Source organism: Diabrotica undecimpunctata, chromosome 5, assembly GCF_040954645.1.
Source record: "Diabrotica undecimpunctata isolate CICGRU chromosome 5, icDiaUnde3, whole genome shotgun sequence".
Lineage (NCBI taxonomy): Eukaryota > Metazoa > Arthropoda > Insecta > Coleoptera > Chrysomelidae > Diabrotica > Diabrotica undecimpunctata.
Genome location: NC_092807.1, coordinates 126439299 through 126463336, shown reverse-complemented (window position 1 = coordinate 126463336; position 24038 = coordinate 126439299). Strand labels below are relative to the sequence as shown.

Sequence of the window (24038 nt, the reverse complement as noted above, 5' to 3'; positions counted from 1 at the left end):
AAGGAGACATAAAAGATTTAAAAAACTACCGTCCTATCAGTTTGCTTTCACACATATATAAACTTTTCACAAAAATTATTAAAAAAAGACTGGACGCTAAATTAGACTTCAGAAATCAGCCTAGAGAACAATATCAGCTAGCGAAAGAATATCTGAACAAGAAACAAATAAATTCTGTATACGGCGAGGAGTACGACAAGGGGACACCGTCTTTCCAAAGCTATTCACGATGCTTTTAAAAGATACTTATAAAAATTCACATCTGAACGAACATGGTATCAACATAAATGGAGAGAAGCTAAGTCATTTGAGCTTTGCAGATGACATCGTCCTTATAGCCGATCGTATGGATGATGCAATAATAATGTTTGAAAAATTATATCACACTTCCTTGATGGTCGGACTAAAGATTATTATGAACAAGATGCAAATAATGACTAATCTGGTGCTAAATCAAAATATTACTGTTGATGAAAGGGATATTGTGTAGACTACATCGTATATTTACTTAGGAGATGAAATTCGGTTGGGCAGAGATAACCAGACATATGAGCTCCGACGTCGCATAGGATTAGGATGGGCAGCGCCAGCGTTTGGTAAATTAAACTATGTATTTAAATCGGATCTACCCATATGCCTCAAAAGGAAAATCTTTGATCAACGTGTGTTACCTGTACTCACTTATAGAGCGAAAACATTAACACTCACACAAAAGGTAGTTAATAAGTACAATAACTATATTGCGCAGAGTTATGACTTTTCCGGGGTTTGTTTTAAGTTGTAAAATAACTTCGTCATTAAAATACGCTATTAGATCACTATCTTCAAATGAGCACTGTGTATGTTATTGAAAATAATTTAAAAACAGAATAAAGATGTCAGATTTTATAAATTCAGGTTAGTTGTAAACAGAAAGTGTTCCATATGGGACGCCTGGATTCATTCTTTCGTTTACGAGGGAATTTTATTACTGGAGGAATGAATTAATTCGAGGCATTTACACAGAAAACAATTTGTAATATTTTCTTTCAGCGCTTGTTAAGAAATCAATCTGTTTCTGCCCTTTATCTGCTAATATTTTGGGCAACTTGCTAGGGGCCGACTGAATACCAGACTCATCATATATCTATCATCTATCATCATATATTCTCATAGGATTAATGTTATTTTTATTTTGTATTTCATCTAAAAGGGAAAAAAATATTAAAGCCTCTTGCTCTGGTGGCTGAGGCAGCCTCAGTAAATCTAAAAGAAATCTTTGAATGTCTCTTTAGAAATCTTTAAACTAAGCCGTTTCAGCTGACTTTTTGTTTTTTAGAAAACCTGTGTTTAATACCGTTCCTCTCCGCAAGCTTATATGCTATTGTTCTGAAGCTATTTTCTTGTGGCATTTTAAATTAATTACTATTTAACTGGGAATAAGCCACAATTAAAGGTTAAAATACGTTTATTGACGTTTCAATTTCCACTTCGGAAATCGTTCTCAAAATACAAACATTAGTAAATTAAACAAATTTTGTTTTTGTTACTTAGTGAAAAATTCTTCTAATAATTTAATTTTATCTGACTCATCTATATTGACAATTCAGACATACAGTATACATTTTAAAGTAGACGACTTTAAAATGATATTGCCAATATTGTTGAGTTGCGTTCCTGGGACGACTTTACTTATAAGATAGTTCATTCGATTACATGAAATCAACTTTAACTTGAGAATATCCGTCAGAAAAGATCATAACATGTAATTCGTCTTTAAAAAGACAAATACATGCCATGATGACAGTAAAATTCTCCTGTTAGTGATTCCATAGTAAATTATGAGGGAAAAACCAGGAAAAAAACCTCATAATACTATCCCGACATGGTAAGTATTTGATCTTGCATTTAGTTTACCTTCAATAAATACCAAATTCCGATTTTATATGTTTGTTATTTAAAAAATATATAAATGATGTATTCTCTATATGTTATTGACTTACCAATACTGGTATTTTCTTTTTAATAACTTCCTCTTTCAATATGGGTAACCAGATCCTACTACATTCTGCCGAGGAATTCGCGACACAATTGGTCTCATTTAGCATAATTAGAGCCGCTTCTTTGATTTTTCTCTTTTTACCATCAAAATATAAAAGGATTATCGGAAAAGCTTAAAAGGATAGGAAATAAATTCAACATTTCAACAACATTCAAAACAACAAACACGTTGAGATCTATTTTGTCCAAAACCAAACCTAACAATGAACAAGAAAGGACAAAGAATTGCATTTATAAAATACCTTGTGAATGCGATCAGTTTTATTTAGGTGAAACATCAAGGCCATTAAATGTTAGAATAAGTGAACATCAATCCTATATTAAAAATAGAGAATTTGATAGATCTCAAATATGTAAACATGCATGGGATAATGAACATAGGGTTCAATGGAATGATTCAAATATAGTCCTAAAAGAAACGGATGGTAAAAAGAGAAAAATCAAAGAAGCGGCTCTAATTATGCTAAATGAGACCAATTGTGTCGCGAATTCCTCGGCAGAATGTAGTAGGATCTGGTTACCCATATTGAAAGAGGAAGTTATTAAAAAGAAAATACCAGTATTGGTAAGTCAATAACATATAGAGAATACATCATTTATATATTTTTTCATCCATGATGATCGCCAACGTCCGGAACGGATAGGCACTTTAAGAAGAAGAAGAAGATATATTTTTTAAATAACAAACATATAAAATCGGAATTTGGTATTTATTGAAGGTAAACTAAATGCAAGATCAAATACTTACCATGTCGGGATAGTATTATGAGGTTTTTTTCCTGGTTTTTCCCTCATAATTTACTATGGAATCACTAACAGGAGAATTTTACTGTCATCATGGCATGTATTTGTCTTTTTAAAGACGAATTACATGTTATGATCTTTTCTGACGGATATTCTCAAGTTAAAGTTGATTTCATGTAATCGAATGAACTATCTTATAAGTAAAGTCGTCCCAGGAACGCAACTCAACAATATTGGCAATATCATTTTAAAGTCGTCTACTTTAAAATGTATACTGTATGTCTGAATTGTCAATATAGATGAGTCAGATAAAATTAAATTATTAGAAGAATTTTTCACTAAGTAACAAAAACAAAATTTGTTTAATTTACTAATGTTTGTATTTTGAGAACGATTTCCGAAGTGGAAATTGAAACGTCAATAAACGTATTTTAACCTTTAATTGTGGCTTATTCCCAGTTAAATAGTAATTAGCTTATATGCTATTTCACAAATGTTTTTCTTCACCATGTCGAATAGTCGGTCCATCTCTAAAACATTCCTTTAAGTAAATCTTCAATTATTTGGGCAATGTTGTAGTGAATCGACCAAGGCTTTTCCAATAATATGTTGCCTAAAAGAAAGTAGGTACTAATAATGTTCTGACGTCTCACTTACGAATAAAGCTGTATTCATTTAGTTCAAGTACCAACACATAAGGATTTTCTGCACTTTTTTTAAATACTTAAGAGCAGCAACTCTTATTTCTGTAAAGATGGTATACCTACATTTGAATATTATAAAAAATATTTCTGTATAATTCAAAACTTTATTTGGTATGATAAGCAAGGATAAAATGATCCTCGGAATCATTTTGCCTTAACATGGAGGGACCATTTTACCTTAAAATCTGATTAAATATGTGTTTGCTTGGGATATTGACTACGAAACCTTATAAAATAATTTACATGAGTGACTACTAATAAATAGAGAAATCCAACACATATGAAATAAACAGAAAAAATGACTTTTTAAACTACATGAAATAAAATCTACCTACCTTAATTAAAACGCCTAAAAACACAACTTTTGTAAGCACGAAATTAGAAATATTATATGTGTTCTTATAGGCTACATTAAAACTATCCTCTAATGCTTCGCACATCTTTGCAGCTTTGCACATAAATGACACTGGTAGTATTTAATATAATAAAGAAAGCTAAATAACGGTTGTATAAAAATTATAAGAGATATGTTGGGGAAACATTTTTCCCGACTTTCCTCTATTTAACTACCGAAAACTTTGAATGGATTTTAATTCTAAAAATGGATAAGTATATGTTTTACCTTTAGATTTCATCATTTGAACATTAAAGATAGAGGTTATTAAAAAATAAAGATCATAGACGTATATATACACGTATTATACGTACATGTTAATATATACGTCTATGGTAAACATTTGGGAACAGTGACACCTAGTGTCAGAGACCAGCAAACTTGTTAGTAAACTACAAATAAAATGACTTAAACTCGTTTATTTAATACGATAATTATTATTGTAATTTTTTATATTAGAAATTCACTTTCCTCTTTGCATTCATTTTTGCTTCTAATTTGAAAACGGATAAAACTTGAGTGGACCATTTTTTATTGTATTTTTATAGTTTATTTGCGAAATTGAAATGTGCTAATAAAAATACAAGGTTTCGCCGCTACAGGCGCACGATCGTTTTTCGTATTCCCTTTAAGTCCTTGAACACAGCGAATATATTTACACGACGCATTTGCTCAATAGACACTTAACAAGACACGAAAAGAGGTACCATAATGTACCTTCATAGATCGTAGAAAAAATATGGATTCTAGTTTTATATTTATGATTTTATGATTCTACAACCTAGAATATGTTGAACTGAAAATTAATATATGTTTTGGTTTCAGATGATGTTTTAATGAAATAGGTAAGTAAATTTTTGTAAATTTACACATAGTAATTACTTTCTTACCGGCAGATGTTGATTCAGGTTCAGGAATAATGTGAGCTGAAAATAAAACAGTAAAGAGTATAAGGATTAGTTCAAAAATAATTCTACCAAAGATGTTTTAATATAATAGATGTTAAAAAAAACATCACTTACAACAATCAACGGCATCTTTTTGGTCGCATTTATTAAGCTTTTGATTCCACATGAAATCCCCTGGGCATGATAGAAGGTAACGTTTGTAATCAAGACATTCGTAGAACATTTTACAATCGTAGGGGTATGGGTAAAATGTGTTTTGTCCATCTGTGCAATCAGGATCTGTAATATACACACACACACATATATATATATATATATATATATATATATATATATATATATATATATATATATATATATATGAAATTTTGTATTTAAATAAACAAGATGCTGCTTAAACTGATAGTGTACATTAATTTTGGAAATTCTATTGTAAAAAGGAATTTTCCTAACATATCATGTTTTAGCAAATACACACACACACACACACACACACACACACATGTGATCAACCCTGCCCCTAATGAACATGTGTAAAGTGAACTATTGTAAAGTGGAATCCACATGTCCGAAGATCAAACCGGTCACACTTCGTTATTAAAGTGGTATCTATCTGACCGCCAGGCTTTTCCTCCACCCGTCCTCAGCGTGTGACTTACGTGAGGAGGCTTATGATCTGAAATTTACTTTGGGTGCCCTGGGTAATGGGACACCCTCTGTTTTTATTGACTGTGGTTAAGCCATCTAACTGTAGGGGTAGCACACATATCGGCTGTTCTCCCTATTTAATTTACTGACTATAGAATTTACTCTACCTTGACATCGGGACTGGTGTCCCTAAAAGAAAAAGTGTGTGTTCCAAACAGAGAGCCACCAGCCTGGGCTGATGACTCTCTGTCCGAAAAAACTGTGTGCTCGTACACTCAGCCGCCGATTTGGCAAAATAAATTTTGTTCTCCTCGCCGGCCGAGCATCCGAGTAGGGTCCGGCCACCGAGCCCGTGTATGCCGCACATGGCCTCGGTGCTCGGAATTCACGTTCAGATCAGCATACGATCTGCCTGAAGGGCCTATGCCTGACGGCTGGTATAAAAGGTCTGACGGGCCTTTTATACATTTTAATTTGAAGAAGACATGGTTTTGTTTAGACAGTGAGCGATTTTTTTTTTGTTACCTTAACTACTACTACTAATCTAACTTAACTTTTGGCAAATACCTTAGATGCCATATATCTTGTCAAAGTGTAGTTTATAAAATACGTGATAATTATAATTAAAAAATCAAAAATGAAGAAATTTATACTAAAATTAAAAATTTGATATTTAAAAAATATGGTTAGTTTTATTCAATTTATAACTAATTTAAAATTCACCAATTTATGGAATATCTAAATTTAAACTGCAGCATAAATAATTTTGAAATTAGCAATAACAATTAGAAACAATATTTTTATTTACTGTTATCATTATAAATAAAAAAAACAGTGTTTATAATTGGAAAATAAAACATTAAGTTCCATCATTTACATTCTCACTATTTTTGAGTTCGTGGTAAAATGGATGGTACACTCGATCAAGTTTTTGCAGCAGGAAAAGCAGGTCTTCCTTTTCTTGATGTTTTGTGGGTTTAGGCCCACTATATAGAGTTTTTAATGCAGGATCTATCTGCGTTTAATATTAAGCTTACAAACGTCAAGGCCCTTATGTTAAAATATAATGTTTATAACACCCAACTCTTAACCAAAACGTATAACTTTTATGTCATGTCATTTCACATTTTCAATATCCACACCTTTATCACGCTTTACATAGATATTTTGAAAAAGTTTTGAATACGCTAGGAAATCTTTCTTCTGCATTTCGATAACTTGAAATTTTCTTCCTACCAGGGCAGTTCTAACAAACTGGTACCAGTCATGAGGTATCCTTATTTCAATTTGTGACGATATGTTGGCATGCTCAATTCTGGCATGGTCGGCATCACATTCCATTCTAGTATGACCCACTTTCAGGAACTTGAGTTTTATTTTATTTATCGTTGTTGATCTATAAACAAATAAAGATGATGAATACCGAACAACTTTTTCAACTGTATCGACTAGGCTGTCAAGGTATTTTAAAAGACAGGAAGCTATTTGATCTGATTCATGGTGTGACAACCCTCATGCCACATGAAACATGAAGTGGTATTTTCAGTGCAAATCTGATGGTGAGGCATATTTCTGATAATGGTCAAAGCAATCTTTTATAGTAGACTACATTTGTGCTTAAATTGGGTGTTGGTAGGTTCTGTTGCGAGTCAACTACTAAAACAACCACTTTACCGTTACTATTTCTGGAGAAGTCTATGTCTACTTTTTTTTATTATTGGCAATCTCTGCTAGTTGAAGGTGTTTATTTTTTTTATTCGTGGCTGCACGTATGTCTTCACTATTACAGGTTTTTTTCTTGTTTTCCAGATAATAAAAAATTCTTTAATAATTTTAGCATAAAATAAATGTGATAGAGGCATTGTTCTGTTTGATGCACAAAAAACATACATGACTTTAATTTTTGGGTTGGGAGTTAGATAAAGTCGACTTGTGTGTCTTCGATACTAGTGACTCTATTATTTTAGAAAGATTCTATATGTTTTGTAATTTCAGCTTTTTTATTTGGTCGAGCGATGCGTGGTTGACGTTTTCCAGATCCATTAGGTTCTATAAAACATGTGGGTGATTTTTGTTTCTTTTTTATCAAAATATCAACTTTTTCTCTTGTGCTACTATGTAGATTCTGGAACATTTCTTTGCAAATTTTGAATGTTTTGTCGTTATATGTGACATAATATAAAACCACGATTTGTCTGCTTTTATTATTTTTGCGCTTTCCTTTATCTTCTTCTTCTATCTTCGTTGACTCTATCTTTATTCTTTCAGAAATTACATGGTCTTTGGGTTTAAGTTTTTTAAGAAAATCATAAAAAATTATTTCTTTTTGTTTATCTTGGGAGAGCTTTTCATGACATTTATTGAGACAACATGCAGTAAGCGCTTGAAATACTTTTGCAGGTTTTTGTATACCTTTTCTGGCAATATGTTTTTCTCCCAACATCTTCTTTTCTTTTATTTCTACTCTGTTATATTTAAGTTGTTTAGGTTGAACATTAGAGTTATTTATGTGGAATTTGCCATAATCACTTTTATTTGTAAAGTTATTATTATTTACTTTGTCACATATATTATTACTGACAGTAGCTGTTATTTTACATTTTTAGATTGAATTGATTGATATTTTCCGCCGAATTTTTATATTGGCTAATAAACATATCAACTAACGGATTTGCACGCGACATACTTTCTACTAATAGTTTGCTTAAAGGAAGCAAAAAACTATCTTATTTTAGTAAAATACATAACAATAAAATTAGGTTATGTTATCTGTTGGCTGGTAATCAAAACTTCATAATATGTCTATAAAACATACGTCCACATTTTATATCTGATAATGACAAAATTTGATATGTCGACTTATCAACTTTAGGCAAAAATTAAAATGAAGTAGTTTAATATTTCATGATTAGATGTTAACTATAGTAAAATTCATTATCCGATGCAGGGAGATGTAAACATTACCACGTGTAGGCCTGCAACAGGGCCGCATTTGGGATTATCCTTTTGTTTAGTCAGAATATATATTATCTTATAAAATACGAAATTTATATTTTAATTTTGTAAAAGTGCTCGACAAAGAACCTGATTGTTTTAGTTAATATCCGATAATAGGAACCATTTATACAGGGCGAAAAAGCCAGTAATTTATTTTTTTGCCAACAATTTTATGTAAAAAAATTTTTATATTTAAAAAAATATAAGCAAAAATGTATGGTAACCTTTATGAGCACTGAATAATGTAATAAATTACCTGAAGGATTTTTTAATCCCGTTGTTAATCCATCCAAAAAAGCTTGTCTTGGTGTTTTTACTGTAGTGTCTACCCATATTTTAGACTTTGTATGGCCAGTGTTCAACCATGTCTCATCCAGATAATATATTTTCCGCTTCTACTCTCTATAAGCTCTTATCTTTTGAAGATATTCTCTTCGCCACATCACAATGTCGTCTCTATCTAGTAAAAGAGCGTTTCTTCCCCTACGTTTATATTGAAAATTACGTTTTTTCAATATTCGGTAAAATGTGGTTTTCGAAAAATTTGGCAAATCAGGGTCATTGTTCACCTTCTTTAAAACCTTATCAACGGTGGGTATTTCGTTGCTCATAAAAAAATTATGAAACAGTCTTCTAATGGCACTTTTGTCAAAATCATCAATTTTGTCAAACTTCTTTTTCCGGGTCAGACATACTTTTGGTCCAGCGAGTTGATGATTCGTTTTGTATTTCTTTATCACCGTAAACACACTTCTATCACAAACTCCAACTTTATTAGCCACTTTTTTCACAATATCTTCAACCACTAACCCGAGATTTTCTTGTCTTTCACATTTAAAAAGATTTCTTTAACTTCAACGCTAAGAGGGCTTCTTTTACTTCGTTTTCGAGGAGGACTCCATGTATTTTCAACCAATTCATCAGCAGCATCAGTGGAGGACATTTTTGGTTTTAATATCAGCTATTGAAATCCGTGGTTATTGTTACAGTAATCACAATCACGTATAGATAGGGTAGTTATACAAATAAAAATATATACTTAAATAATTTTAAATCGCACAACAAATAATTGCTAATTCAACATTAACAGCATAAATATAATTTATTGTCCTTTAACCATCAAGATGACTAAAAATATAATCACAAATCGATTCAAATTACAAAATTTCAATACCGAAATTAAATCGTGTCCGAACCTGTATGAGTTTCGACGACGTCGGCAGTAACGAAATAAAGATGTACATTTCGGTTAGTTTTTAAATATTCTTGAAGAACTGTTACTTGCATGTATGCATAAAATATTCATTAATTTTATAAATCGGATTATTTTTTTACTTACTATGTATTCAGCGATAAAAATAATTTATATACTATGCAATAAACACTAATAGTTGAGAAAATAAAAAAAATTAATAAAGTGTCATAATTATACTGTTACTTATCGGAACGAGTAGACTCATTTGGAACATCTTTAACAATTATCTGTTAAATTTATCTTTGTTTATACGCCCTGCATCGCTTAATGAAAGTAGGTATAATATATCTTAACAATATATTCCTTAGACATATCAAGTTTTGGTATATAAAAATATAACTTTAAACACATATCATGATTTGCAAAGCTGAAAACCGTGATTTTTAACATATTAACTTTTGATATAATATGTATATAATTGTATATAATATATGATTTATAAATATAGCTATATATAGCTTTCGCAAAAATTTATATTTTTATTATTTCTGAGGTCATTTTTATTATGTCATGTAGGTCTGCCCATTAGATTTCTAGATGTGTGTCCGATGTATGACTAATCACAATTTTCGCATGATATTCTATAATCTACATTTAAGCTTTCCATAATGCTAATAAGTGATTTAGTTTTGTATACAATGCTGTATACATAATATAATAGTATATATTTACTATAACAGCGTTCCACGTTAAGAAAATAACATTGCGGAGATAGGGCCATGTATTTCTTATGGACGATAGAAGCGCAGCGATGCCACGATGAACGCAAGCACGATTCAGGGTTGTATAATTTGTATTTTCGTTTTCACAGATATGAATTAAATTAACGTTTTTTAACGTAATTGACCAAAAGTGCCCATTCGAAACAAGAGATGAAAAGTAGGGAAAATGATTTTAATTAAATAAATAGTATTTACAAAAGATAATTTTATTTTATCTTATTTTAATTATAGTAACGACAGTTTATTTGTTTTTCGGTAAGAATATCATATAAAATGAATCATAGAAATCAGTAGAAAATATTGCTTAGTTAAATCCTGCACTTTGTCGGCTATTAAAGATTTAAACGCAAATAAACGGACCGCTTGGAATGCATATATCTAATTACTAATTGCAACTTAAAATAATACGGTGTGCGTATGTCAGCGATTTTATGTCGTTCTCTGAAACTACATAATGATAATAAGGCTTTGTGGTTCTTCAGTTGTTATTCTGACTTTACAGTTAAATGTTAATTGAAAATGGAAATTCGAAAAATATATCGACAATCTAGTAAACCGCATTCCTGAGAGTTTTGGCAACACTGATCTCCATAAGCCTAATGTTATTTTCTTAACGTGAAACGCTCTATAGTAATATTTTTTATTTTTGGACCTCTTTTGTAGGGGGGCGAGTCCACGGATTTTACCTTAAAAAACCAGTCTATAACGAGATATGTCCCTCGAAAAGGACATATATCACTAAGTCCAGTGGACAGATTTTAGCTCACGAGTCTAATTTTTATTTAAATAATGTCCAGTGGAACAATTTACAAAATCGCTAAATTAAACTTAACTTAAATTTTAAGTTTTTAGCAATGACAAAAGTTTAGATTTCAAGAAATGTAGAGGTGCTTTATAATACTGTTAATATCATAAATATTAAAAAATATTTGTAGAGACTATTTCAAGTGTTCTGCAAAGAAAATGCACAAAAAATAAAAAAATAGGAAAAAAGAATTTCTAGTCCGTTAGCACTGTTAATATAAACCTATTTTGTCCAAAATTTGCAGCGGTTTAACTTTGTTTCAATATAATAAAGATCGATGAGTATTATAAAGCCCTCCACATTTCCTAAAATCAAAATTTTTGCCGCTTTCTAAAAACCTAAAGGCTTTCTTAAACGCTTAAAATTTATATTTGGTTATCTATTTTACTAATTCGTCGACTTTTAATATTGTAAAATAATTAAACAGATGAGAGAAATAATTAACAAACACATGTTTTAGCTTACTGATGAAGCAAAAAGCTTAACTCAAAATAGATATAGGCCCTGCAAAATAATTCAATAATGAGAAATTATTGTATACATAAAGAGCAACCTCTACCTAAAATTTAATGTAATTTGAGAATGTCAAGAAAAAGTATTATCAATTTACAAATGATGAAAAATATGGTTTTCGAAAAATTGGCTATTTTTAAACAGCTGTATCCTCGAATCTGGTAAGGGTTAAGTATTGTAATTTTTAAATATTGAGATGGCACTGTGTCTGACGCTTGTGCGCATATAGTCACAGCGCAAAATATACTTGACTTCTCTTCAAGCCCTCAAGGGGCAAGGTGTATTATTCTTATTATTGCTTATTCCCATTTAAATAGTAATTAATTTAAAATGCCACAAGAAAATAGCTTCAGAACAATATTAAGTGTATTAAAAAGGTTAAATAAATATCATTAAGTAAAATCCGTTTGTTCAACATTCCTCAAATGAAATTAGTAACTAAAGTGTCTTTTGGAGCATTCCCTCTGTAATTCTTCTTCTTTAGGTACCGTCTCCTCTAAGTAGGTTGGTAATCATCACAGCTATTTTCACTTTTGAGATTGTAGCTCTGAACAAGTCGACGGAACTGCAATTATACCACTTTTTCAGATTGTTGAGCCAGGAGATGCGTCTTTTCCCAATACTTCGTTTTCCCTATATTTTTCACTGCATTATGGTTTATAGCAACAAATATTTATCCCCTCTCATAACGTGGCCGAGATATTGTAACTTTTTTATCTTAATCGTATTCATGATTTGCATTTCCTTTGTCATCTTTCTGAGGACCTCAACATTTGTTATTCGGTCTACCCAACTTATTTTTAATATTCTTCGGTAGGTCCACATCTCGAATGCTTCAAGTCGATCGCTCACCACTTTCTTTAAGGTCCAGTCCTCCACCCCATACAGCAGCACCGAAAACACATATAAACGTTATATTCTTATTTTGAGTTGCAAACTAAGGTCTCTACTGCATAATACTTTTCTCATCTTATTAAATGTTGCTCTAGCTTGTCCAATTTTCATTTTTATTTCTTCTGTATACTCGTTATTTTCATTAATAATTGTACCAAGATATCTGTATTTTTTTACTTTTTCTATTGGAATCCCTCTTATGTTTAAAATGTCTCGTTGTTGTGTTTTGGAAATTTTGTTTTATTAGAATTAAGCGTTAGTCCGCTTTCCTCATTAGCATTTACTACATTATCTAAAAGTGTCTGTAGATCTTGTATATTCTCTGCAATTAGTAGAGTATCATCGGAATATCTGATATTGTTGATGGCTCTGCCGTTGACTTTTATTCCAATTGTTACATTTTCGAGTGATTTTTTAATTATTTCGTCCGAATATAGATTAAATAATAAGGGGGAGAGTATGCAACCTTGCCTTACGCCTCTTTTTATCTCTACTTTCTCCGAAAGTTCTCTGCCTACTCTGACTTTTGCTGTTTGGTTAAAGTAGAGATGAGTTATTATTCTTAAGTCTTTTTTGTCAATGTGTTTATCTTTAAGTAACTGTATAAGCCGGTTGTGTCGGACCTTATCGAATGCCTTATTGTAATCAATAAAACAAACAGAGTGGTTGGTTTACATCCATACATCTTTGCATGAGGACGTTAAATCCAAATAATGCCTCTCTTGTACCCATGGCATTCCTAAATCCAAATTGGGTTTCAGGGATGTCTTGTTCCACTTTTCTGAAAATTCTTAAATGGATAATTTTTAAGAATATTTTTAGTGTGTGACTCATTAGACTAATTATTCAGTGGTCATTACATTCCTTTGCATTAGGTTTTTTTGGTAATGTAATAAATTATGATTTCAGCCAAGCTCTAGGAATAATACCCGTATTATATATAGTATAGTATTATATAAGTCTACTAATACATTGATCTGATGTTCTGATATTGATTTAATTATTTCAGTTGGAATTATGTCAGGCCCCGCAGTTTTATTAGATTTTGCCAAATTTATTGCCTGTGTAATAGCTGCATTGTAATTGTAATTGCAGTCCAATTGTAATTTACTAATGCTTGTTTGAAAGGTACTTAAAAATCTCCTAATTTACCTGCTTCTACAATTGTTATCCTCGTTTGGTTATATTTTGACGATTAATTATCGGTAATTATAAAAGTTTTCTTTTCGTTTTCTTGACTCATAGAATAAAACTTAACTTTTATGGTTTTGTAAATTATCCCATCAAAAAGTTGATATAACAAAAAAAATTACACATTGTGAGATAAAATCGGTTTACTGGACTTAAAGATGTAACTGTTTAAATGTAGGATAAAAATGGCTATTTTTGACCCTTTAGATGTATACCTATATCTCAGGCCCAAAGTAGCCTAGAGAGTTAAAGAATAGCTAGAGTTTATTTTTTACGGCACAATCATAAATACTAAAAATTGGTAAAAATATTAACGACATTACAGATATTAACTCTTTAAGAGTCTTTGGCTCTTATTCAATCTTTAAAAAGAAAACGATTTGTTTTATTTATCAGTGATCTACATCTATTTATATTATCTATACAATTTACACACAAATTTATAGCTATTTATGTATGCTATATAAAATTTTTATCTTACCTGGGAATGGTATTATATTAGCTGTAAAAAAAAATTAAACATTTAAAATAATTATGTGACTCTTAAGCAAATAGAAAAAAAATTTTTACAGAATTTTTTTTACATTACAGTTCGCGTTGTTAATCCATTTCAACTACTTTGTGGTTTATAAAATAAATAAATATAAATTTTTAGATAACCGAAGTATGGCTCTTGTTAATAAGTTTTAATACCGTTATTAATAGCTTTGAATCAATGTAAGCTGCAAACACAAAAATAAATTTATATTCTTAATATTTTTTTGTTGATTACTATTTAAATGGGAATAAGCCACAATTAAAGGTTAAAATACGTTTATTGACGTTTCAATTGCCACTTCGCCACAATTGCCACAAGAAAATAGCTTCAGAACAATATTTTTTTGTTGATTTGTCGATTATTGTACGGGCGGAAATGCTGATAGGAATGGATAGAAACATTTAACAAAATTTAACAAAAAAAATATGTGTTTTTGTCTCTAAGATAACAAGTAATATTTTTTTATTTGTACCTGATTTTCGATGTTAATGTGGATTTTTATTAAGTTTTGCAATTGCCAATAATGGTAAGATATCATTTAATTCGCGAAACGTAGTGGCGTACTAGCGGGATGGTTCATTCTGACAGAAGTCACAGTGACATTGCTGAGGTCTTGCACACGAACAAAAGTGTCAATAATCGTATCTAGTTAAGGTGTCAAGAAACTGGTGATATTGCTGAACGTCATAGAGGCCGCACAAGGAGAACCAACCAAAATGAAGACCGTTTTATTAAGTTGCAAGCTTTGCGAGACCGCACTGTAACTACATCATAATTACAAATGAGGCTGCAAGAGATCCATAAGGTGTTTGTAATGGCCAAACCATTAGAAATAGACTGCATAAATTAGGGTTAAATAACCAAATACCTGTAGGAGTGACTGTGTCATCCAGAGGAAATCACGCTCGTCGACTTCAGTAGGCACAAGAACACGCAAATTGGGTTAGACGTGAGTGGACCTCCAATTTGTTCACAGATAGTCCCACTTTAGATTTGCACCAGAAACAAGACAGTCAAGAATTTGGAGACGATCTGGCAATGCCGTGCAGGAGGTTCATATTCATCAAAGCGGCAGTATAATGATATTACGTGGCATCACTCTTGGTAAACGAACCAATTTCATTTGTCTGGAACTGTTTGTAAATGCAACAGACTACCGCGATATTATTCTGGAACCTATTATTATACTCTTTCCAGAACAAGCTTATCCCCAATTTCAATCAATTAATTCACGATACTGCGCGTCCGTAAACTGCCAGACAGGGTCGTGCAAACATTTCTCAAAGAAAATTTTTTTTATTAAAATCCTTTATAAAGGATATATAATTAAAAAACCCAATCGGGCTATATCACAACAACAAAACGTTTTCGGAATCCATATTCAATCATTAGTGTCTAGGTGTACATGTTTTGAGCCACTAAATATCTGGGTAAAAGCCCATTAAAAGTTATTGGTTTAAATTTATTTTACATTATTCGATCATCAAGTTACCAGTGGATTTGATAACATGGCAACGTAAGACTCTACATGAAGTTGTCAGTCCTGAGACAAAGTTTCTACGAGGAGTTGATGATAGCTACTATAATTTTAATTTCTCAAAGATAATGAAATTGAGATTTTACCATGGCCTGCACAATCGCCAGATTTAAACCCAATCGAACATGTATGAGATATATTGTACAGACGCATTTTACAACAAAATTTTGCGTTCAACACAACACAGAAACTGTTTGAGGGCCTTCCAATGGAGTGAGACAGAATATCGCAGCAAGACATTGATCATCTGATAATCAGTTTACCTTACAGTTGTAAGACAGTAATCAACAATCGTGAAGGTCATACACTTTAGTACATTTGAAAAATTAGCTGGAATAAATTCTCAAAAAGAAAACTAAATTGTTAAGCATATTGTAGTACGTGTACTTTACGTACAACGTCAATATTTTAGCTTATTTTACGTTGGGTTTGACTATTTAGACATAAATTTTTTTACGTCACACGGATTGTCGTAAAATTTAGTTACCTGCTATTTTTAGAACAGTAGGATAGGGATTATTCAGCTGGTCATAGACGTACTTTAAGGGAATTACATTATATGTTTCGGTTTATTAGATATTTAAACCATTTTTAAAGCATATTATATTGATATAAATCTGTTTATCTTACTAAACTTATTAATGGTTATTTTTGTTGTTATAATAATGAGCCATTAAATAACAAGAAATAAAGAAACTCTTAAAATAAATAGGTATTCAGTTAATGATCTTTTGATAGTTTAGATAGAAAGAGTCGATTAGCGAAAGATGGTTTCCGATAAATGTAAACGGTACTTTAACCAATGATTAATAAAATTGTTAATTGTCTTTAAATAGTCATTCAATAATATCAGAATATTTTTGTTCAGTCCGTTATAAGCGAGTGAAGAGATCTGACCCAGTTGTTTTTGCAAGAGTGAATAGTGAGTTTATAGAATATGCAATTAACGTGTGATTATACACCAGTTAAAAAATTAAAGTTGAATCATTTATCACTTAACGAAAAGAGTGTTATCCTCAATGTCTACAATTATTTTAAGCAACACAATCCTTCCAATAATGTTAATAATATAGTTAAAATTTCGTCTAAAGTAATGGGATATTTAAAATCAACTGTATATAACATTTTAAAAGAGGAAAAATCAGCTGGTATAACCCCACCCAAACCGTGAACAGGAAGACCAAAATTGTAAATTGTAAAGACCAAAAGACCAAAAACAAATACCAACCTTAGATAAAGTTTTACAAGCCATTACCAATGATCCTGATTTACCCACAATAAGTAGAGACAAACTTTGGAAAGTTTTGCATGAGTTAAACTTTAAGTATGAAAAAGTTGGCAAACAGTCAATGCTTATCGATTCCGAAGAAATTGTGCGTTGGAGACGAGACTACCTCAGAAAAAATAAATGTTCTTCTAATTGAATTGCTAAATCGGTAGTTAACCTTAACTACAGGTGAAAAAATAGTTCACGCAGATTCGTCTAGGATTCTTCTTCTTCTGCTAGTGCCTATCCTCTATGGATGTTGGCTACCCCAATGGCCCATCGTATTTTATTAGCAGCTTTTCGAAATAGGTCTGTGGTGGTTATACCTGTCCACTGTCTAAAATTCTTAAGCCAGGATATTCGGCGGCGTCCTGGTCCTCTATTTCCTTATATTTTCCCTTCTAATATCAATAGTAGGATTCTGTATTTATTTCCATTTTTCTTTATATGTCCGAAGTATGCTAACTTTCTTTCTTTAATGGATTTCAAGACTTCAGGTTCTTTTTGTAAACGTTGCATTACTGCGTTGTTAGTTATATGATGTACTAATGATATTCTGAGCATGCGACCATAGCACCACATCTCGAAAGACTGCAACCGTGTGCAAGACACATCAGTGAGTGTCCATGCCTCTGCTCCATACATAAGAACAGAAAGCACATAACAAATAAGGATTTTGAGTCGGAGATGTAAGTTAAGGTTAAATTGCAGATAACTTTCTTCATCTGTTGTAAGACACTCCTTGCTTTTTCTATCCTACATTTAATCTCATATGAGTGATCCCAGCTGTCTGTGATGTTGCATCCTAGGTATGTTATTTTTTCTGTTCTATCCAATACCTCATTGTCTGCCATAAATTTTGCATCAGTATCTTGGTTTTTGCTTATGATCATAATTTTCGTCTTCTTATTATTAAGTTTCATTCCATATTTCCTACCGATGTTAACTACTTGATCTATCAGTCTTGTAATCCTTCAGCACTATCCGTAACAAGAACAGTTTCGTCTGCATATCATAGATTATTTATTACTTCGCCGTTAACAATCACGTCATCAGTCGTTTCTCCCAAAGCTTCTCGAAATAGATGTTCAGAGTACGCATTAAACATCAAAGGCGAGAGTATGCAATTTTGTTGTACTCCTCTTTGTATTGGGACTTCATTGGATAATTGATTGTCTACTCGAATCTTGGCTACTTGTTTCCTATAGAGATTGGCTATTATTCCTATATCCTTGTCATCGATCTTTGCGATTCGCAAAGTTTCAATAAGCCTCTCATGTTGTACTTTGTCAAATACCTTTTCGAAATCAATAAAACTGACAAAGACATCTGTAGTAACATCTCTTGCTCGTTGTATCAATACTTGTATACTAAAAAGTGCTTCTCTTGTGCCAAGACCGCTGCGAAATCCAAATTGTACATCAGCAATACCCTCCTCCAATTTCTTGTATATGCGAGCACGGGATGTGTAAGAATATTTTGAGTGAATGGTAATGATTCGGTGTTCTTCACATTTCTTAGCATTTGCTTTTTTTTGGCAGTGGTATAAATATTAGACATGTACCAATCTTTTGGTAAAGTTCCTGTTTCATATATACGGTTAAATAATTCTGTCATATTGTCAAGTTGATAATCTTCTATCAATTTTAATACCTCAGCATATATTCCATCAGGTCCTGGAGCTCTGTTGTGTTTTAGACGACTTATAGCAGATCTTATTCTGATTTTGTTATTGTTAGTCAATTCTCGACGTTGTCATATACTTCAATGTGTTGGTTGTCACCGAACAATTCTGCTATATATTCCTGCCATCTATCCAGTTGTTCTTGCGTATTGAATAGTATGTTTTCATGTTGAATATATCATGTTTTTTTTTGTAGGATCTCTATTTCTAAGCATTTTTCTAACAGCCAGGATTCTTTTGCTAATTTTATTTCTTTAAGTACCTCTAATACGTCTAGGATTGGGTAATATTATGACAATATTATTCGCCCAGCAAATTGAAGTCAATATGATTACGATAACTTACAATAAATCTCGATGACTGCTGCACTATTTCACTAATTCTACTATAATTTACTAGTATCAAGCACTGAAGTTAATCAAAATGAAGGTACTTTATAACAATATTTAATCTAATATGGTATTAGATTAAGATATTTCAATGATGAAAGTGTATACACATTTAAAGAAAAAATTCACAGATAACGATAAGATAAGCAATCGTCTTTACTCGAAGACTGCTCTGCCCAGAGTCCTTTTTTTCTTCCTGAAATTTAACAAGCTTAAAAAAAAATTGGGATATCCCCCACTTAAAATTGACAACTTGCCTAAAAGGACGCCAGGCTGTTTCCATCTCTAGGAAGATACCTGAATATAAAAAAGTTCTAGGTAAGTAACGATACTCTTGTCGTTGGAAACCGTGAGAAGCGATAGAACCTTTTGAATTAGTTTTTTTCAGAAAGTTACTATAAAGAGCATTTACGACTGTGTTTACAAATAATCAAAAAGGACCAGCCTGAATAGTCGGTATGCTCGTGATAGTCCGTAGGTTCCAATAAAATTTGCCATGGGCATATCAGCAACAGGGGTAAAGGGATTAAAATTTATTTACTATTTTAATTATAAAAAAATGTTACAATATTGCCAATATTGTTAACATATCAGATATAATGGGGTTATTAACATTATGTACTGATAATACATATTTTCAACTATGTAATATATTCTATAAACAAAATTTTGGTCTAGCAATGGGCTCTAGTTTATCTCCATTATTAGCAGTTATATTTATGGAAGATTTTAAAACAAATATTATTTCTAAACAAAGTTTAAAACCCACAGTATGGTGGAGATATGTTGATGATGTATTCTCAATATGGCCTCATGGATCAGAGTTATTGGACACATTCCTGAATGACATAAACGATAAAGAAGAGACAATAACATTTACCATGGAAAAGGAATATAGTAACACACTACCTTTCCTAGATGTTTTAATCTCTAAGAACGATATTCAAAACAACAAACACATTGAGATCTATTTTGTCTAAAACCAAACATAAAAATAAATAAGAAAGGACACATAATTGTATTCATAAAATACCTTGTCAATGTGATCAGTTTTATTTAGGTGAAACATCAAGGCCATTAAATATTAGAATAAGTGAACATCGATCTTATATTAAAAATAGAGAATTTGATAGATCTCAAATATGCAAGCACGCATTGAATAATGAACATAATCTTTAATAAAACGATTTAAGTATAGTCCTAAAAGAAACGGATGGTAAAAAGAGAAAAATCAAAGAAGCGACTTTAATTATGCTAAATGAGACCAATTGTGTCACAAATTCCTCGGCCATAATAAAAGAGGAAGTTAATAAAAGGAAAATACCAGTATTAGTAAGTCAGTGACATATCGAAGATTCATAATTTATGTTTTTTAAAAAACAAGCATATAAAATCAGAATTTGGTGTTTATTGCAATAAACTAAATGTACGTCCAAATACTTACCATGTCATGATAGGATTATGAGGTTTTTTCCTGGTTTTTCCCTCATAATTTACTATAGAATCACTAACAGAAGAATTTTACTGTCATCATGGCATGTGTTTGTCTTTTTTATGACGAATTACATGCTATGATTTTTTTTTGACCGATATTCTCTAGTTAAAGTTGAGTTCATGTAACCGAATGAACTATCTTACAGGTAAAGTTGTTCCAGAAATGAAACTCAACAATATTCGCAATATCATTTTAAAGTCGTCTACTGTAAAATGTATAAATGTATGTCTGAATTGTCAATATAAATGAGTCAGATAAAATTAAATTATTAGAAGAATTTCTCACCAAGTGACAAAAAAACAAAATTTGCTTAATTTACCAATGTTTGTATTTTTAAAACGATTTCCGAAGTGGAAACTGAAACGTCAATAAACTTACTTTAACTTTTAATTGTGGCTTATTCCCATAGTAGTAATTAATATAAAATGCAGTTGTAAAATATACTTACAGCAGTCTACGTCTTCTTTAACGTCGCATGCTTTAACTTTGTCGTTCCAATATGTTCCATCATGACACGTATTTATCTGAGGTACTCCGTCATTACAAGAATAATATTTTTGACAGTCATAGGGATAGTATTCGAATACTTCTAAACCATTTTTGCAGTCTTCCGCTATATCTTTTAGCAAATTAATAATAGAGTAATCAAATGTAGATTTTGCATGTCTAGCTGACGTGTACTGAGTAACTAAAACAAATTTTAAAATATTAACATTTTAACAACTAAAAACAATACACAAATAATAAAAAATACCCTTTCTTGACACAGCTTTTATGCTATCCATCTCTCTATATCCCAAGTCAACTACAAGAAGTTCTTGTATATTTATTATTGAATAGGTCGTTGCTATACTCGACAAAATAATGATTACATAAACCCTTATATTTACTTAGCGGAAAAACGGAAAGTTAAATGTCGAAACTCTATCGAGGAAAATGCCTTTTGAATATTACTTTCAAATTCGAAAATAAAAATGTTTTTAAATATGTTTTAAAAACAAAAGAATGGCACTACACCTATCAGGTTTAAGGTGCGTTTTCACGGGTCGATCTAGGTTGAACGATTCGGATCTTTCGAGCATAATTCGATCTGTGTGGAAAGCAAAAAGGTTTACACGACAGGCGATGAATGTTAAATTAATTGTGGTACAAAATGGCGTCACGTGAAATGATTAATGTAGGTGTGCAATTAATTTTTTGTGCAATTTGGGAAGAAATCGCTAAATCAAACAAAAAGAAAAAAAAACGTACCGTGGTGGACCCGACCGTGGATTGTGAGACGAAATACACATGGTGCATCACAAATCCTGCTCCAAGAAATGGTTGTGGAAGATCCAGAGGCTTATAGAAATCATTTAAGAATGGATAATGCTCATTTTAGAGAACTTTTAGAAAAAAACTGCTGAGACAAGTCAAAAAACGATACAAATATGCGTGAAGCATTACCCGTAGGGCTGAAATTGCAAATAGTTCGTCGATTTCTAGCCACTGGAGACAGCTGTGTGTAAATGATTTATTAAGGACTAGTACAACAAAATGAGTGTTTTTAAAAATAAAAAGCCAAATTAGAACCGGTACATATCCATCATCAGGTTCAGAGCCACTCTTTAGTGATTTCAATACTTTGCTCAATTCACGATTGTATGTTGTTCTAATATATTTTATTTTAATTTTCAAGTCATGTTCAGACATATTGAGTTTATTCATATGTTGTAGAATTGCTCGCAATGCCTCTCACTCAAAGCTCGGTTTGTGGATTCCATAATACATTATAGTTTTGATAAGCATCCAAAAATCTTGCCATGTGTGCATCTGATCATTTTTCAGTCATTTTTTTCCGAAAATTACAGCTTTTCGTACTAAAAACAACAACTTTATACACGCTAGAAGTACTCTACTCGGCTTTCGGTACGTTGTGTTTCCGTTCGACCAGGTGTTTACACATTGGATTCCAGTCGTTCGACATCGATTCGGCGGCAATCGCCCGTCAAAAGTAGACAGTCTTTCTACTTCCGTCGAATCGACTCACTCCGCCGAACGGCCAAGTCGATTTAAGGTTTACATATTCAATTTGCTTTCGATTTTATAATCGACCTAAATCGTTCAATCCAGATCGACCCGTGAAAACGCGCCTTATGAAAATGTGTATCCTATTAATTTTTTCGTAACTGCAACAAACATTCGATAATTATTAATTCTTTTATTAAAAAACTTGGTCCTGGGCAAACTTTTTGCTTGTCTCTAAAACCTCGATACTACACGCGCTATGGGAATGGCCCGATCACATTTTGAAGTTAGCGTTGAAATGTATTCGGACCATTCCCATGGTGCGTGGAGTACCGAGGTTTTATGCTATAGGTTATAATATGTTAAACGTGTAAAAATTTGTAAAAACGTGTCTCTCCCATTTTTCGCCACTGTTTACGGTTCTGTGCTTCTTGTTGCCATTTCTTGGATATTTGTCTAATGTCGTCCATCCAGCGTGTTGGTGGTCGTCCTCTGCTGAGTTTGTCTTCTTGTGGGCGCCAGTCAATTAGTTTTCTGGTATATCTTGTGTTTTTCAGTCTCGCTATGTGACCCGCCCAATTCCATTTCAGCTTGGCTATACGTTCGACGACATCACTGATACCTGTTCTTTTCCTTAAGTCTTGATTTCTTATTTTGTCTTTTATTGTCACTCCGAGAATTGATCTTTCCATGCGCCTTTGTGCCACTCGCATTTTTAGTGCTGTTGTTTTTGTGATCGTGAGAGTTTTTGCTCCGTAAGTCATAATAGGAAAAACGCATTGGTCAAATGTCTTCCTTTTCATAGCTATCGGGATGTTGCTCTTAAAGATGTCTCTTAGTGATCAATATGCCGCCCAAGTATTATTCGTCGTTGAAATTCGCAGGTCTGGTTGTCCTTGCCTATTCTGATTTCATGACCAAGATATATGTACTTTTCTGTCAATTCTACCACTTGATTTTGGATGATTAGGTGTTCGCTCGGAACTAAATTTGTCATAAATTTGGTCTTACTGATGTTCATTTTTAGACCTATTGTTACAGATACGTTTTCTAATTCTTGTACCATTTGTTGTGCTTCACCCAGATCTTCGGTAATAAGTACTATGTCGTCGGCAAAATGCAGATGATTGAGCATTCCTCCATCTATTTTTTTCCCTCTATTTTCCCGCTTTAGCATTTTAAAGGCGTATTCGAGGACCGTGATAAATAATTTTGGTGAGAGAGTGTCGCCCTGTGTCACACCTCGCTTAATATGAATTTCTCTGGTAGTATCATGTAGTTTTACACGCATTGTGGCGTTTTGGTA

The 24038-nt window shown here is 32.0% G+C and overlaps 1 protein-coding gene across 2 annotated transcripts in view; it reads right to left on the bottom strand.

Moving 5' to 3' along the window:
• Window positions 1–24038, bottom strand: part of LOC140441772 (protein obstructor-E-like) — a 48704-nt gene that overhangs the window by 14844 nt on the left and 9822 nt on the right. Inside the window, exons 2-5 of one of the 2 annotated variants that reach the window (XM_072532685.1) lie at window positions 21174–21413; window positions 14297–14317; window positions 4905–5069; window positions 4773–4808 (exon numbers count right to left, since the gene is read on the bottom strand). In XM_072532685.1, the coding sequence (XP_072388786.1) occupies window positions 4773–4808; window positions 4905–5069; window positions 14297–14317; window positions 21174–21413 (462 nt within the window). The remainder of the gene's footprint in view (window positions 1–4772; window positions 4809–4904; window positions 5070–14296; window positions 14318–21173; window positions 21414–24038) is intronic. The other variant, XM_072532686.1, reaches the window with a different exon arrangement.